This window comes from Balaenoptera borealis, assembly GCF_965194805.1.
Source record: "Balaenoptera borealis genome assembly, chromosome: X".
NCBI lineage: Eukaryota > Metazoa > Chordata > Mammalia > Artiodactyla > Balaenopteridae > Balaenoptera > Balaenoptera borealis.
Window position 1 is genome coordinate 55942473 of NC_138881.1, and position 18292 is coordinate 55960764.

Sequence of the window (18292 nt, forward strand, 5' to 3'; positions counted from 1 at the left end):
CACTATGCCAAACTTCTGACCTACAGAAACTGTGAGAGAATAAATGGAGGTTGTTTTAAGCCGCTAAATTTGTAGTCATTTGTTACAGCAGCAATATAAAACTAATACAATGTTTGTGGGCCTCACTTTGTACATGTCAAATGAGGGCAAAATACCTTGTCTTACCTACCTTATGGGTCTGTTATGAGAACAAAATGATGGACGTAAGTGTGCTCTGCAGAGTTTCAAGTTATAAAACTGTTAGGATATTCTCCAATAGGGAAAAAAATCAATCTGTTTTGAAACAATTGGATTGAAGCAATTAAGAGCTTAGAGCGCCTGACATTTCCCAGGAGAAATGCTGAGGGTCGGAGGGCTGATTCTCCTCTCCTGGAGAAGTAGTGCAGCATAGTTGAAATCAGAAAAGCTAGGTACAAGTCTATTTCTTATCTGTGTGACCTTGGGCAAGTTACGTCATCTCTCTGAGCTTCAATAAAATGTGGGTAATCATCCCTGCTCTGCCTAGGTGATATGGCTGTATGATGCTCAACTGAAGAAATGAGTGTGAACATGTCATGGAAACAAAGTACTCAGATGGAAGGCCTATTCATCCTCCCTAGTGTGTGCCTTACTGCTGGAAGCAGATATCTTGATTCTGGTAAACTAGTCACCCAAAGAAAGTAGAGTTGAAAGACCCTTGGGGTGGTACTCTGAGCACCTGTTTTCTGCCATTGGCTCTGGTGTGTGACTTTAGCCAAGTCCCTTCTCCTCTCTGAGTCTGTTTCTTCATTTTAAAAGTTTAGATTATAGTCAGTTGTCTTCAGCTAATGGGCATCAGAATCACCTGGAGAGATGGCAGATGGAGGACGAGCAAAAATTTTCTCTTTTTTACAAGTCTCTCCTACCCCCAATAAACTATCCCCCCCCAAAGCCCAAATCAGAGGAGCTTTATTAAAGTATGTAGGAGTTTCATGTAAAGTATGCCCTATTCAGGATATAGGAGTTGATTCCCAAGTATGTGGTTTGAAGCAGCTGGTTCTCAAAGGAGTCTGGATGCCTTGTTACACTTCAATTAAAATACCGGCCAATTTCAAACCAGTTAACTAGTCATGCTCCTCCCAGTTCCTTGCAATTCCCATTAATGTTGCTTTGTTATGACTGATATTTCCTCCCAGAATACTCCTTCTCATGTGAACTAAAGATACTAATCTCTGGCCAGACAAAACCCGGTAGAATTGTCCGTGTTTTCATTACAATGTTGACTGTAGTAAAAGCCATAGCTGAGAATAACTGAATGTCAAAGCTGAAAAGGCCCTTTGGTTTAAAGACAGACAACTTGGGAGGGACTTGCTCAGCATTACAGAGAGGCAGTGACAGCGGTGAGTGTGGACCCCAAACGCTCCTGAAGGGAGCTCTTTCCAGTGCTCCATGTTGCCTTTCTATTGCCTTTGATGCTCAGAGGTTTGAAAGTCAAGTAACTTCCAGTCTTATTTCCTAGGCTGGTTTCACTATTCTTTGAAGTAGAAAAACTTAATTTATATGTCATCAAAGTATAATGCCATGTACAAAGCAATGTAAGAAGCAGGCAGCTATGGACACAATCTTTGTAAACACTTCCAACATACCAGATTGGCCTTATCTGCCATTTTTGGTCTTTGCCTCACAAAGAGGTCTCCTTCCTCAACCTGCTTTGTTGTCTTAAATGCCTTACAATCAGTGCTTCTCAGACTTTAATGTGCATAGCTATCTCCTGGAGACCTTATTAAAATACAAATTATGATTCCAGATGTCTGGGATGGGGCCCAGGAATCTGCATTTCTCATAAGCTCCCAGGTAATGCTGATGCTGAGGCTGTTTATAGACCACATTTGGAGTAGCACGACTTGCAGATGTTGTTAGTCTCATTTCTAAACATCTTCTCCATTTACTGTCAACATTCCTTTACCACTGGAGGTAGTATGGTGTATTAGAAACAGGAACGGCCCTGTAGCTTCTAGTCCTGGGTTTCTATCAATCCCTAACTGTGTGACATTGGGCAAATCATTTCTCATCTTCCTTAGCCTCAAGTTTCCTTATCTGTAGAATGGGGCTGTCAGCTGTCACACAATGATGTTGTGAGGCCTCAGGGAATAACTGGGCTTGGTGCAAAATAGACTGTAGATGGAGATGCCTAGGTACAAAAAGATTCTGGGCCTACATTTCCTTAGAATTGCAGAAGACAACATGAGCAGTGGATCATGCAAAATATGCCCAAAGATTGTTTCCATGACAAAACTGTAGGTGGAGGCCATTAATACTAGACAGTCTGCATACTTTATTAAAAGTCACATTAATGGACCCCAGGATCTAATTCTTTTTCTTCTGATGTTACATATGTATTTCACAAATGTGTCTTTCTAGCATCTATTAATGTCCTTGGTATCAAGTGATTCTTTTCCCTATGAAAATGAAGGTTTTTCTTCAAAAACATCTCTTCAAGGTATCTTGCTTTTCTCTGAAATTTTTAAATGCTTCTGAAGCTTTTTCTGGGCTTGTGATGTGTCAAGGCCATTTGTCTGTAGCCACATTAAAAATAGTATCATTGATCTACATTCTCTCAAAAGCAATTTTTCTAGTCACAGAAATACTTCTTTTACTTTATTTGTTCTAGCTATTACAGAATTAAGGAACTTCTTGAAAAGGGAAGGATTCTTTCCCACAATTGCAACTTATTTTAGAAATACTCTACATGACACCACTTTATTACTCAATTTGGATGCTGAGTTTTGCCCCTCAGTGGCTGGGCAACACACTCCATCTTTTTTTAAACAAAAACTTCAATAATATTTATTATTCTAAATCATCTCTTAACTTTTGCTATCATCACCACAGAAAACCCTTAATAGGGATTTGATCCCAAGGCATCAAGTCCTGCAGAAGCACCAAGACCATTTCTATTTCTCAAACCATGTGTGGATGCCGCCCGTCTCTTGGGGTAAAACTGCACATGCTAGAACCTTGGTGAAGTAACAGACATATACAAGGACCTTTTTCTCTTTGAAAACCAGCTAAGCCAAGGACTTGACAACTACCAACTAAAATATAAATCCTTCATGTCACAAGGTAAAAGTAAATGATCCGTTTTAAGACATTATCAAATGGGCATTCTGAAGGTGAGGAGAAAACATAACTCAGAAATCTCTTTCAGCCCAGTTTTTATTCCCCTGTAAACTGGACCTTCATCCCCTCCTTCCCCTCAAATACTTGCCTTTTAATATTTTGTTAAGTAGGTCAGCTCCAGTATTATGGCCTTTATATGGCAAAGGGAAAACAACATGGAGTGCAGAGTCAGAGAAAGCTGGATTAGAATAATAATTCTGTTATTTACTTTCTGTGTGACCTTGAGCCAGTTAATTTTAGCCTGCTGGGTCATAAATCCTTTATCTGTAAAATGAGGAGGATAGCATCCACTTGCATGATTATTGTAGGGACTAAATGATATAATGTATATGAAGCATCTAGCACTTAGTAGGTGCTTAATAAATGTTATCACTGACAGCTCAACATTTACAGTTCATCCATTGCCAGTTTCTCCTACCTGCTGGCCGAGGTATGCAGATAATTTCCTACAATTGACACGCTTCAATTATCACCCCCTTCCCATAGCCTCTTCTGAATGACTATCCATCCATCAAGACTAGGACAAGCCAGTCTCATTCCACAGAAGCTTTTGCTCTTTAAATCAGAGAACAAAAGGGTAGGTGCTGAGGTTCATTCTTTGGGTATAGCCCAGGGCAGGGGCAGAGCCAGCCAGGCACTGCTCCTTGGCTTCCAGTCAGACTGGTGATCCCAACTCTTTAGGCCAGGCCTAAAGATCTGTGTCCCAGGAAACACATAGCAATCTCACAGCCACATTTCTGGGACACATATTCTACTGGAATTGTGGTGGCTTTCTCTGGTTCTCAATAATCTCTCAATATTTGTAGTGGTGACTGTGGAATTTCCCCCCAAGGAAACCAGAGTGAAATCATGTCTCTAATATCTTCAAAGGTACTGAGGCCCCATTGGCCACTGCTTCTGTGGCTAAAATCTGCACACCTGCTTTGTTTAGCTAGTCATCTAATGGGACAGAGCAGAGAGGCCACAGCTCTGAGACTGTGGCTCAATGAGTACTTCCTGAGTGAGGCTAGTAGGTCTCACAGAGATTCCCTTTGAGGGTGAGCAGCAGGTAGAATGGTGCCCACTTGGCTTACTTTCTCCTGGTTTTTTTAGCAACTTTGCCTTTGAGACTGGGTAGAGCTGAGAGTTCAATATGGCCACCTGGGTACATCGTCATTAAGAATGTCATCAAATTGCTCCTCAATTACTTCCACAAAGGCTCTCAGTGTGTTTAGCTTACATGTTACTAACTCATCAATAAGCCATATTTAGAGTTCAATCTTGAAAGTAGCTATTGCCTTTCAGTAACACTGTTCCAAAGGCATCTCAGAGTTGGTTTGGGCATGGGTGCATTCTCTTTCTCATCTCCCTCTCCCTTACCCTCTCTCTCACCTCCCCTCTCCCCACGTCTATGCTTCTTTCTCAGTACTATAGTCAGTGCACTAGTGGGGTCTGGCTATAAGAGTCCAATAGGAAAGTCCTTTCTCTCACACTGGACCACATTATAATTACACAGACCCTAAAGACAGGCTATCTTAAAGCCCACCCTAAAGCCAAGGCACCTGTGTGGAAACAAGAGATGACACTTTCTCCAGCAGCTTCTCTTCAACAAACAGGAATCAGAAATGTCTACTCGTCAGATTTCTGACTCACTACACTAACTGTGTTTTAATTCCTTTCCAATGATTGAAATAGCAAATGAGGAAGACCAGGAGCTTATGTCTGGAAGTCCCATTTGGTGGCAAATATGTGTGGCCCAAGAAAGAGGGTAAAAGCCAGATCCTCAAAATGATGGCCATTAAAGCGACCAATCATAAGGCCCCTTGCTAGATAAGCATGGTGTAATGGAAAGAACCTTGTGTAGGTGCCCAGGGATGTGGTATCTTGTTTACACATGGCTGCTAACTTGCTCTGCCTCAGTTTCCCCAAAGGTAAACTAAGGAGTTAGACTAAATAATTCTGAAAGGCCTTTCTAATCAAATATTTTATAGGTCATAAAAAGAGTCTTTTATCTCAAAGGCTGTGGTTCTTAACCTTTATTGTGTCACAGGCCCAATTTGAAATTCACTAGAATGTTATGGACCATCTCCTCAGAAAAGGCACATTGAAAAGGCATACCATTTCAGAGGCTTTATGAAGTTCCTGAATCCACAGATATTGGGTTAAGAACTGTTTCTTTCAGGTGATAAAACAGCTTATCTGCATAAGGCAGACATGAAGCAACAGTGACAACTGCCTGGCCTCAATCCATCTTAACAATTCTCCCCAGCATTTGACCCAAAAATGGAACTCCTGCAGAACAAACACAGTCTGCCTTTTTTAAAAGAACTGTCTTCAGCTTTTGTTTCTTTCTTGATTGCTTGGAAAGGAAGCTGTCAGGAGAAAACAGGAGGAGGAATAATTCAAACAGACCTAGGCTTTGACATGTAAAACATGCTTTGCAGATTTGTCCTAAGCGGCTGTATGCAAAAGCAGGAAGGCCTGAGTCCACTTGGAGGGATTGTGGGGGCATCACTCATTCTGTCTGGTCCCATAAGAGCAGACACATTCTTGGCAATATATTACAGCGCCAAAGCTCCAAACTGGCACCAGGGTCCATATCCTCAGTAAGAGACATATTAAGATTCTCGAAAGTTCAGCAAACATTCCTACTCCCCTACTTCCAAGGTAAGCAATGGACCCAACTCAAGTAACTTCTGGTTCAGGGTAAGACTTCTGAGATAAATCTTTAGTCCCAAATCTTTCAGAGCTAGATGGCCTTTTGAGAAGGCAGGAAGTTCAGAGAAGAGTTGAAAACTGAGCTCCTCTCTTCGACTCAGGTCGGTGGATAGCTTGGTTTCTGCAGTCTGGCTTGAGGGAGTTCAGCCATTCACAGTCTTATAGGAGCTCAAGATAGACCTTCTGAGGGAATGAAGACAGAATACAAAGGAGAAATAAACTTGTGTCTAGGACGTGTGTCCCTTATTTTATAGCATCCCAGAGCCTGAAGGTGCAGGGCCAGGAAAGATCTGCTCTTCAGCACACAAGGGTTTGAAGAAGACTCTTCTAGAACCTGGAAAGGGTCCCCTGAGGCCAAGGCTTTTAAAACCTGAAAGGGAAAGAAGAGAGTAAGGAATTAGCTAGGACTGGTTAAACACTTAACAGCCACTGAGCAGTAGGCCCTCTCTTGGTAGGTAGCTAATCTTCCGAGCAATAGCGGCTGGGTAGAAAAAGGCCCTTATAACTCAGATCCCATGAAACTGTCCTAATACGGTGCTAAAATCAGGGCTGAAACTGTGTGCCTTAAGCCTGAACTCTAATCCCCAAAAAGTCTACAGAAGATACAGATGCCTGATACCTCTGAGATTACCCACCTTGCTGAATGGCCACTGCCTTTATGGCCCTACAATAACTCCAAACTTCCTTTTACTGGGACTTCACCTTCATGAGAGCTGATAAGAAAATGCTTATCTACCCATAGACCTCTGAGGACTGGCAGTGATATGAAGAAAAGGAAGGCTGAGGAGTACATGGAAAGCTCTGCTCCAGATACCTGGATCTGATTTATGTGTGTATTGGTTCATGTCATGCCAGCAATCTGATTGTCAATCAGAACTCCTAGTAAAGAAAGAAATTTCCATGATCTCCATGGTTCTGGTGATCTCAGTAAGTTACTTATCCCCTCTGAACCTCAGTTCCTTTATTTGTTGAGTGAAAATACATATTAACGTCCCTATTTCTGGCATTTGATATGGACTAAATGATATAATGGAAGTGAAAATGCTTTGCATTAGACAAATATAAAGAACTAAGGATGAAGGTTCAAGGGGTAAGACTGAAATTGTGATTTGATCTGAAGGAATGAAGTTCCCCTACAGATACTAAGGTAGACTCTTGGGACCTGCTATAATATCAAATGAGAGGTTACTGATATTCTTATAGACCCAAAGGATGTCAGAGTTAAAAGGTTCCAAACATTTCATCTTACATATTGGGAAATTGAGGCCCAGAGAAGGAAATGTAATTGCCCAAAATGTCACGATTTAGGATTCCTAATGACCTTGATTCAAAGGCAATTTGTAAAACTATACTGTAGTTTGGCTGAGCAAGAAAGAAAGGAAACTTAAAACACAGAGAACCTCATAATTAAAAGGCAGTAAGTTTAAGGGTCAAGTAATTACAGGGTAGTGAACTGAGGCATGGAGGTGAATTCCCACCCTCTGGACCTACATGGCACTCCAGTCCTCAAAAACTCAGATCTCATAAAGAAGGTATATGTGTAACAAGGTTTTGTAATCAGGGATGGATACTACATACCTGAGGCCTCAACTCTCATCTCCAGGAAGTCTGCCTTGAGAACTGTGGGTAAAGGAGGAAAGACATTTCACTAAGACTCTAGAAATCAGAACTGGAAAGGAAAGCAAGTGGATGGGTGACCCTTCCAGGACGGTGGCAATTAGGCCATTTGAAAAACGAGGAAGTGATTCCATCCAGATGTTTCAAAACATCTCACTCCATGCTTATAGGTTGGGCTACCTCTCTGCCAGATTTAGAGAGCCCAGTATCCCAGACACAAAGACATCTTTCAGGTGCCAGCACAATCCTTCGAGTGCCATACTATGGGAGGCAAGGGAAGACCAGAGAAATTGGCCCAAGACCAAAGACTACATTCTGTGATTATCTCCAATGGGAAAAGGGCAAAGAGGGAAGGCAAGTGCCTTGTGAAACATGAATCTTTCTTTGCCTTGAAGACCAAACCAGCCTCTTGATGTGCTTAGATTGGTCCTAAAGTAGCCTTGTCTGGGGATGGTTGGAGGCAAGAGACAATTCTGGAGAATCAAGCTCCCTATAATTTGGCCAGAAAATCCCAGACAACATCTTGCCCCAGGGCTATATCCTGAACATTGTTTTTCTCTTCTCTCTTAAGTCTATTTATACCTACTCCCTGAGTGATCTTATTCCCATCCATGATTTCAATCCCCATCAAATACTGAGACCCCCCCCCCACAAGGTTACTATTCACATTGTAGTATATGTGAATGCCCCTATAACTTTGTACAGTGGCTGTACTTAACAGTTCTACCTCTAAACCTATGTAGATCCAGCCCCAATTACTAGTCTAAGTTGCAGTTACCCGCTGGACATCTCTATCTGATGTCCCAAAGAGTCTTCATACACACTGTGTCCAAAATTGACCAGAGAAACTTTCCCACAAAACCTGTTCCTCCATGATTAATTATTGCTACCATCTACCTAACTGCCCACGTTAGACTTTTTTCTCTCTTAATCTTTCTCCAATGCTCCATGTTTGAAAAGTCAGCAAGGTCTTACTGAGTCTACCTCAAATCTGTCCTTTCATTCCATTCCTATTGACAATGCCATACATCAGGACCTCATCAACTCTTGCCAGGATGATTAGCCTCCTAACTGGTCTCCCTGCCTCCAGGTTTTACTCTCCCAACTATCTTCCTCATTACCAGCAGAATGTGTGTGTGTGTGTTTTAAAATAACTCAGGCAGCTTAGAATATGCATTGTCATGCTGAAAAGTTTTCCATGACACCCCATGGACTACAGAATAAAGACTAAACTCCTTAGTATGTCATATAAGGCCTTTACAATCTGGCCCCAATCCATCTTCTTGGCCTCAACTCTAGCTAAGCTTCCTTCTTCTCACCCCCACATTCTAGCCAGAGTGGAACACTAATCACTTTGTGAACCTGCCTTGCATAAGCTATTCTGCCTTACTGAAATGTCTTCCCCTCCCTTCTCTTCTTGATGAGCCACTTCTCATTTTCTTTTGAGTTTTTAATTTTTTTAATTGTTGTATTGTAGAAGGGAGATGAATGAGAAGTGAGGTCATTCAAATGTCAGGTTACATAGAGTCAGGCGTACAAACTGGAAGCAAAAAGGGGCAGAGGAAAGGTTAAACAGATCATTTTCATTAGAGATGAGATGGGATTGACTGTGGCTAGTCTAAGAATCTTGACCAGTAGCCAGCATGTAGGTGCACTGATGCAAGTGGTGGTTACAGAATCGGGGCCTAGACAGAAGGGGTGCTTTCCTTATGTGGATGCTGAGTGGGAGGAACCTGTGGGTACCTAGGAAGGTGGCTTATTACATATTGGAGGACTGGTGTACCCACCTTGGTCTTACCCACAATCCTGCCAAGATGGAATCTGGGGATAAGGAACAGGATTAAATTTATGTTCCAGAGGCCTGGACATAGGATTGGTCAGGTCGTCCTCCAGCCTGAAGTGTCTGCTTTGACCACAGTGCCCTATGTTGCAGTTGGTCCAAGACTTCCCTGAGCACTAAATGACAAAGCCCAGGCAGTGGTTACCAATCTTTCCACACTTTCAACACCAGGTTGGCTATAGCTTCCCTATTAAAAGTCAGGCTGCCTTAAAGATTCTGTTGGACTTTGTTCATGCCTAGTATGTGTCCCTCTCAATGCCTTGGTTCCCTGTCCAAAGCTACAGATCAATCCCTCACATTTTCAGTGTATTCTACCCATCTTTCAAGCCCCATCTCAGATATCACTTCCTCTAAAAAGCTTTCCTTTAGATATGCCCGGTTCATTCTGTTAATTCTAGTTTGCTTCATTCTATTTCCCTGGTATTTATTCTCATATGGCTTATCCTAGGGAGGTTGGAAGGACCACCAGGAAGTAGGAAGTAGTCCTGCTCATAAGCAGATACTTTATTAAGAAGATAAAGTATTCTCTCTCTTTCTGTTTTTCTTTTTTTCCCTCAAGCCTATCTGATTAAGCCTGCTTTAAAAATGTCCTAGGTGAAAACTTTATCTTCATTCTATCAGTAAGAGAAATCTGGGGCTTTGACCTCACTTTCATTTGTTATGGTAGAATAAATGGTAAATTATTGTCTAAGGAGAATTTGGCCTAGTCTAGAGTTCCCTGTGGCTGACTGCCAAGCAGAACTAGGGTGACCTGCTGTTCAGAATCATGTCCTGGTGAGTCGTGTCCCACAGTTTTAACTAGATGATGTCAAACCTATCCCAGCTCCAGTGCTAGTAAAGGCACATTGTTCTGCTTTTAACTGAATACCTGGAAGAGTTACACGCCTGTCACCCATCAGGAAGCACAATTTTGAACTCTCTGATAAGCAACATTGAATAAACTCACAGAAGAGTGCCTGAAGGCTAAGCAATCATTTCTCCAGGTGTTCTAGTCTAAAGGGTCCCAAATGATAGGCCTTGGAAAGCCTGTACCAGCACTTGAGGAATTTTAAAAACAAATTAACTGGAAGAAAGAAATAAAGGAAGGAAATTTTAAAAACCCAGACTCCCAGGCCCTACTCCTGGAGATTCTGTTTTAGTGGGTCTAGCGCAGAAGGCAGGAATCTGTGTTCATTTTATTTTCCCTCAAAATTTTCCAGGTGATTTATATATTCAGCCAGTTCGAAAACAACCACCTAAGTCTAATGTTTACTTCTGAAATGAGGGCTATGCTTATTCTAAGGCTGTTTATGTTAGAATATTGCTTTCTATATATTCCTATCAGCTGCCCTTTTGGAATATAATAGGGTCTAAATAAGTAAACTAACAAAAAAAATTAGACCTACATCAAGCATAAAGTTTTTGCAATACCACTTGGCATGTGAGTACTCTATGTGTGTGTGTGTGAGAGAGAGAGAGAGGAGAAAGAGAGAAAGAGATGGAAAGACAGAGTCAGAGAGGCAGAGACAACAGATACAGAGATAGACAAAGAAAGAGAGACATGGAGAGAGACAGAAAAAGAGTCAAAGAGATAGGGAAACAGAGACAAAGAAACAGAGATATAAGTAGAAAAACACAAGGAGAGACATAAAGAGACTGAGAATTACAGAGACAGAGAAAGAAACAGTGTTCAAGAGACAAATGGACAAGAGTGACAAAGGCAGAGAGACACACAGGTATAGAGACAAAGACAGAGACACAGGGTAAGAGACAGGGAGACAGAGAGACAGTGTTGGGGGAGAGAAAGGAACAAACACAGACAGAGAGAAAGAGACAGAGCTACAGAGAAACAGAAAAATAGAATGTTAAGAGAGCAAATGACATGCTCATGATATATTTATTAAAAAGTGATTTGGTTTCATTTCTGTCACCTGCATCTCTTACCTTCCTGTTTTCCGGGAAGCTGTTTCAAAGAACCTGGTCCTGGAAGCCACCCTGCAAAGAGAAGCCAACCAAGTCCCATGAGTTGCTCTGGAATATGTGTGGGAACCAATGGCCAATGGAAAGGAAAAGAAAATATGAACCAGATAGGCCACCAATGCCAGGCTCTGCCTTAGCTTGCAAAGGATCTCGGTCTGAGGAAAAACCCAAGTATCAGAATGTGAAATGGCTCAGAGACCATAGGCACCCCCAAGGCTATGGCTGATACCCTTTGCTCCCCCTTGGTTCAGAATGGTCTAAGTATGTTGCCCATTCAGACTACTCTTGGGAGAAATAAGTGAAACAAGTTCTTGGTTTCAGAGTATAATTTTTGGCATTTTTGGCTAAGTGTAATTTTGGCAATTTTGGCTAAGTGTAAATACACTTAGCTAATTAGTCCAAACGGTAGAGGCTCTGTTTTTCTTATTTTCTCAATTTTACAATTATGGAAAATAAGAGACACAAGAAAAAGGAACACTAGGAGGCAGGATACTGAGAGGGATCCCAGGCACTGGCTGAGGAGAGGCCGGCCAGGCTAGTTTTGTGGCCAAGAAAAGCTGGTCCCTGAGAGGTGCTGTGGCCCCACCTTAGCGGCTCTATCCCTGATTCCTTGGCTTACAGGCTAGCCTCAGGAAGGCCTGTTGGATATTAGCTCTGCTACTACCCTGTAAGAGGCTCTCTGGAGAATCTGAGCCATTTTGGAAGATTTTAAAAAATCATACCCTCTCTTTAAAAAAAAAAAAAGCCTCAAAGCACACGTAAAATGACCAAATCTGTTCATTAAATTACTTTTAAAACCAGTAGTAATAAGAAGAAAAACAAATTTCCAGAGGCAAAGAAGCATGAAAGCAGCCAGTAATCTTATCACCCTAGAGAGATCAGGGCGACTAAGAAAAATGGGTCTCCTATTGGGTACTAAGATTTAAACACCTCAGCTTTAGGAAAAATCTCCCAGCTTTAAGTGTTGAGTAGAACACTCTGAACAGAGCTGGTCTGCAACAGTCCCCTACACTATGAAGTGAATGATACCCTGGAGTTGTGCATTGTACACCCTTCACAACCATAACGGTGATCCTGAAAGCATTCTTAGTGGTCTAAGGTGGGCTTTAGGTCAAGGTTGAAAAACAACCCTACTTACACAGACGATGGGATTTCCCCTGCATTGCCAGTCACTATATCTGGCTTTGGTTCTGGTTTCTGGGTAGTAGTTGCCCGGCAGGGAGGATCTGGAGGCCTCACTGGGGGTCGGATGATGGTTGGCTTTTCTCCTGGAGGCCGCACTATGCTGAAACTGTCAGAGTCTCCTGGAAAAGAGAACAACAAGAACGTGGACAGTGAGCCAAATGGAACACTACTCCTCAGCAGGTACCCAATATTGCAGCTATCTTGGCCACCTCCCTTGGTCCTCATTTCTTTTTGGTAACTAACAACTCTGGATTAAAAAAAATATTCTTCCAGCAGCTGTCCTTTCAGAAAGTCTATGTTTGAACCTCAGCTCTGGAGCTTCATATTTGTGTGACTTAGGGTATGTCACATCACTCTGCTCAGTCTCAGTTTCCTCAACGATATAATCAAGACTAATAATATATTATCTTACAGAGACATTGAGAGGATTTACTTAGGTAGTAATATGTTTAGTACTGTGACTGGCACATAGCAGGTGCTTAGTCAACGTTTGATGATAAATTTGTTATATTCATCATCACCAAAAATGAGTCTCTTCTCACTTAAGCCTTAACTATTGTGGCAGTCTCCAAACTCACCTTTCTGCCTCTATGTCTCTAGTTTCCAGCTCACTCAGTACAAAATAAATACACATAATTTTTAAATAAAATGATTCTGACAGGAATATGGTGAAACATATGCATGCACACATTGCTGGTGGCACTGTACACTGGGATTATTCTATCCAGATAGCCATCAAGAATTCTGGAACAGAGTCTCATCCACCAGAGGGCAGACAGCAGAAGCAAGAAGAACTACAGTCCTGCAGCCTGTGAAACAAAAACAACATTCACAGAAAGACAGACAAGATGAAAAGGAAGAGGGCAATATACCAGATGAAGGAACAAGATAAAACCCCAGAAAAACAACTAAATGAAGTGGAGATAGGCAAACTTCCAGAAAAAGAATGCAGAATAATGATAGTGAAGATGATCCAGGACCTCAGAAAAGAATGGAGGCAAAGATAGAGAAGATGCAAGAAATGTTTAACAAAGACCTAGAAGAATTAAAGAACAAACAGAGATGAACAATACAATAACTGAAAAGAAAACTACACTAGAAGGAATCAATAGCAGAATAACTGAGGCAGAAGAACGGATAAGTGAAGTGGAAGACAGAATGGTGGAATTCACTATTGCGGAACAGACTAAAGAAAAAAGAATGAAAAGAAATGAAGAGAGCCTAAGAGACCTCTGGGACAACATTAAATGCAACAACATTCGCATTATAGGGGTTCCAGAAGGAGAAGAGAGACAGAAAGGACAGAGAAAATATTTGAAGAGATTATAGTCGAAAACTTCCCTAACATGGGAAAGGAAGCAGTCACCCAAGTACAGGAAGCACAGAGAGTCCCATACAGGATAAACCCAAGGAGAAACACGCTGAGACACATAGTAATCAAACTGGCAAAAATTAAAGACAAAGAAAAATTATTGAAAGCAGCAAGGGAAAAACGACAAATAACATACAGGGGAACTCCCATAAGGTTAACAGCTGATTTCTCAGCAGAAACTCTACAAGCCAGAAGGGAGTGGCATGATATACTTAAAGTGATGAAAGGGAAGAACCTACAACCACGATTAATCTACACAGCAAGGATCTCATTCAGATTCGATGGAGGAATCAAAAGCTTTACAGACAAGCAAAAGCTAAGAGAATTCAGCACCACCAAACCAGCTCTACAACAAATGCTAAAGGAACTTCTCTAAGTGGGAAACACACGAGTAGAAAAGGACTTACAAAAACAAACCGAAAACAATTAAGCAAATGGTCCTAGGAACATACATATCGATAATTACCTTAAACATGAATGAATTAAATGTTCCAATCAAAAGACACAGGCTTGCTGAATGGATACAAAAACAAGACCCATATATATACTTTCTACAAGAGACCCACTTTAGACCTAGGGACACATACAGACTGAAAGTGAGGGGATGGAAAAAGATATTCCATGCAAATGGAAATCAAAAGAAAGCTGGAGTAGCTATACTCATATCAGATAAAATAGACTTTAAAATAAAGAATGTTACAAAAGACAAGGAAGGACACTACATAATGATCAAGGGATCAATCCAAGAAGAAGATATAACAATTATAAATATATATACACCCAACATAGGAGCACCTCAATATATAAGGCAACAGCTAACAGCTATAAAACAGGAAATCGACAGTTACACAATAATAGTGGGGGACTTTAACACCTCACTTACACCAATGGACAGATCATCCAAAATGAAAATAAATAAGGAAACAGAAGCTTTAAATGACACAATAGACCAGATAGATTTAATTGATATTTATAGGAAATTCCATCCAAAAACAGCAGATTACACTTTCTTCTCAAGTGTGCACAGAACATTCTCCAGGATAGATCACATCTTGGGTCACAAATCAAGCCTCAGTAAATATAAGAAAATTGAAATCATATCAAGCATCTTTTCTGACCACAACACTATGAGATTAGAAATGAATTACAGGGGAAAAAACGTAAAAAACACAAACACATGGAGGCTAAACAATACGTTACTAAATAACCAAGAGATCACTGAAGAAATCAAAGAGGAAATCAAAAAATACCTAGAGACAAATGACAACAAAAACACGACGATCCAAAACCTATGGAATGCAGCAAAAGCAGTTCTAAGAGGGAAGTTGATAGCTATACAAGCCTACCTCAAGAAACAAGAAAAATCTCAAGTAAACAATCTAACATTGCACCTAAAGCAACTAGAGAAAGAAGAACAAACAAAACCCAAAGTTAGCAGAAGGAAAGAAATCATAAAGTTCAGAGCAGAAATAAATGAAATAGAAACAAAGAAAACAATAGCAAAGATCAATAAAACTAAAAGCTGGTTCTTTGAGAAGAAAATCAAAATTGATAAACCATTAGCCAGACTCACCAAGAAAAAGAGGGAGAGGATTCAAATCAATAAAATTAGAAATGAAAAAGGAGAAGTTACAACAGACAGTGCAGAAATACAAAGCATCCTAAGAGACTACTACAAGCAACTCTATGCCAATAAAATGGACAACCTGGAAGAAATGGAGAAATTCTTAGAAAGGTATAACCTTCCAAGACTGAACCAGGAAGAAACAGAAAATATGAACAGACCAATCACAAGTAATGAAATTGAAACTGTGATTAAAAATCTTCCAACAAACAAGTCAGGACCAGATGGCTTCACAGGTGAATTCTATCAAACATTAAGAGAAGAGCTAACACCCATCCTTCTCAAACTCTTCCAAAAAACTGCAGAGGAAGGAACACTCCCAAACTCATTCTATGAGGCCACCATCACCCTGATACCAAAACCAGATAAAGATACTACAAAAAAAGAAAATTACAGACCGATATCACTGATGAATATAGATGCAAAAATCCTCAACAAAATACCAGCAAACAGAATCCAACAAAACATTAGAAGGATCATACACCACGATCAAGTGGGATTTATCCCAGGGATGCAAGGATTTTTCAATATACGCAAATCAATCCATGTGATACACCATATTAACAAATTGAAGAATAAAAACCATATTATCATCCCAATATAGGCAGAAAAAGCTTTTGACAAAATTCAACACCCATTTATGATAAAAACTCTCCAGAAAGTGGGCATAGAGGGAACCTACCTCAACATAATAAAGGCCATATATGACAAACCCACAGCAAACATCATTCTTAATGGTGAAAAACTGAAAGCATTTCCTCTAAGATCAGGAATGAGAGAAGGATGTCCACTCTCACCACTATTATTCAACATAGTTTTGGAAGTCCTAGCCACAGCAATCGGAGGAGAAAAAGAAATAAAAGGAATATAAATTGGAAAAGAAGAAGTAAAACTGTCACTGTTTGCAGATGACATGATACTATACATAAAGAATCCTAAAAATGCCACCAGAAAACTACTAGAGCTAATCAATGAATTTGGTAAAGTAGCAGGATACAAAATTAATGCACAGAAATCTCTTGCATTCCTATACACTAATGATGAAAAATCTGAAAGAGAAATTATGGAAACACTCCCATTTACCACTGCAACAAAAAGAATAAAATACCTAGGAATAAACCTACCTAAGGAGACAAAAGACCTGTATGCAGAAAACTATAAGACACTGATGAAAGTAATGAAAGACAATACCAGCAGATGGACAAATATACCATGTTCTTGGATTGGAAGAATCAATATTGTGAAAATGACTATACTGCCCAAAGCAATCTAGAGATTCAATGCAATCTCTATCAAATTACCAATGGCATTTTTTACGGAACTAGAACAAATCATCTTAAAATTTGTATGGAGACACAAAGGACCCCGAATATCCAAAGCAGTCTTGAGGGAAAATAACGGAGCTGGAGGTATCAGACTCCCTGACTTCAGACTATACTACAAAGCTACAGTAATCAAGACAGTATGGTACTGGCACAAAAACAGAAAGATAGATCAATGGAACAAGATAGAAAGCCCAGAGATAAACCCACGCACCTATGGTCAACTAATCTATGACAAAGGAGGCAAAGATATACAATGGAGAAAAAACAGTCTCTTCAGTAAGTGGTGCTGGGAAAACTGGACAGCTACATGTAAATGAATGAAATTAGAACACTCACTAACACCATACACAAAAATAAACTCAAAATGGATTTGAGACCTAAATGTAAGACCAGACACTATACAACTCTTAGAGGAAAACATAGGAAGAACACTCTGACATAAATCACAGCAAGATCTTTTTTGATCCACCTCCTAGAGTAATGAAAATAAAAACAAAAATAAACAAATGGGACCTATTGAAACTTAAAAGCTTTTGCACAGCAAAGGAAACCATAAACAAGATGAAAAGACAACCCTCAGAATGGGAGAAAATATTTGCAAACGAATCAGCGGACAAAGGATTAATCTCCACAATATATAAACAGCTCATGCAGCTCAATATTAAAGAAACAAACAACCCAATCCAAAAATGGGGAGAAGACCTAAATAGACATTTCTCCAAAGAAGACATACAGATGCCCAAGAAGCACACGAGAAGCTGCTCAACATCACTAATTATTAGAGAAATGCAAATCAAAACTACAATGAGATATCACCTCACACCAGTCAGAATGGGCATCATCAGAAAATCTACAAACAACAAATGCTGGAGAGAGTGCAGAGAAAAGGGAACCCTCTTGCACTGTTGGTGGGAATGTAAATTGATACAGCCACTATGGAGAACAGTATGGAGGTTCCTTAAAAAAATAAAAATAGATTTACCATATGATCCAGCAATCCCACTACTGGGCATATACCCAGAGAAAACCATAATTCAAAAAGACACAAGCACCCCAATGTTCATTGCAGCACTATTTACAATAGCCAGGTCATGGAAGCAACGTAAATGCCCATCAACAGACGAATGGATAAAGAAGATGTGGTACATATATACAATGGAATATTACTCAGCCATAAAAAGGAACGAAATAGAGTCATTTGTTGAGACGTGGACGGATCTAGAGAGTGTCATACAGAGTGAAGTAAGTCAGAAAGAGAAAAACAAATATCGTATATTAACGCATGTATGTGGAACCTAGAAAAATGGTACAGATGAGTCCGTTTGCAGGGCAGAAGTTGAGACACAGATGTAGAGAACAGACATATGGACACCAAGGGGGGAAAACTGCAGTGGGGTGGGGATGGTGGTGTGCTGAATTGGGCGATTGGGATTGACATGTATACACTGATGTGTATAAAATTGATGACTAAGAAGAACCTGCAGTATAAAAAAACAACAACAAAAAAAAACAAAACAAAACAACAAAAGAATTCT

At 40.3% G+C, this 18292-nt stretch overlaps 1 protein-coding gene across 5 annotated transcripts in view; it reads right to left on the minus strand.

The window, feature by feature from the left end:
• Positions 1–2273: 2273 nt before the first annotated feature.
• The window catches only part of OPHN1 (oligophrenin 1), a 617232-nt gene continuing 601213 nt past the window's right edge, over positions 2274–18292 (minus strand). For all 5 annotated transcript variants that reach the window (XM_082376596.1, XM_082376595.1, XM_082376597.1 and 2 more), the window contains 4 exons: positions 12390–12555; positions 11216–11266; positions 7414–7455; positions 2274–6205 (listed from right to left, as the gene is read on the minus strand). In XM_082376596.1, the coding sequence (XP_082232722.1) occupies positions 7422–7455; positions 11216–11266; positions 12390–12555 (251 nt within the window). In that variant the 3' untranslated portion in view covers positions 2274–6205; positions 7414–7421. The remainder of the gene's footprint in view (positions 6206–7413; positions 7456–11215; positions 11267–12389; positions 12556–18292) is intronic.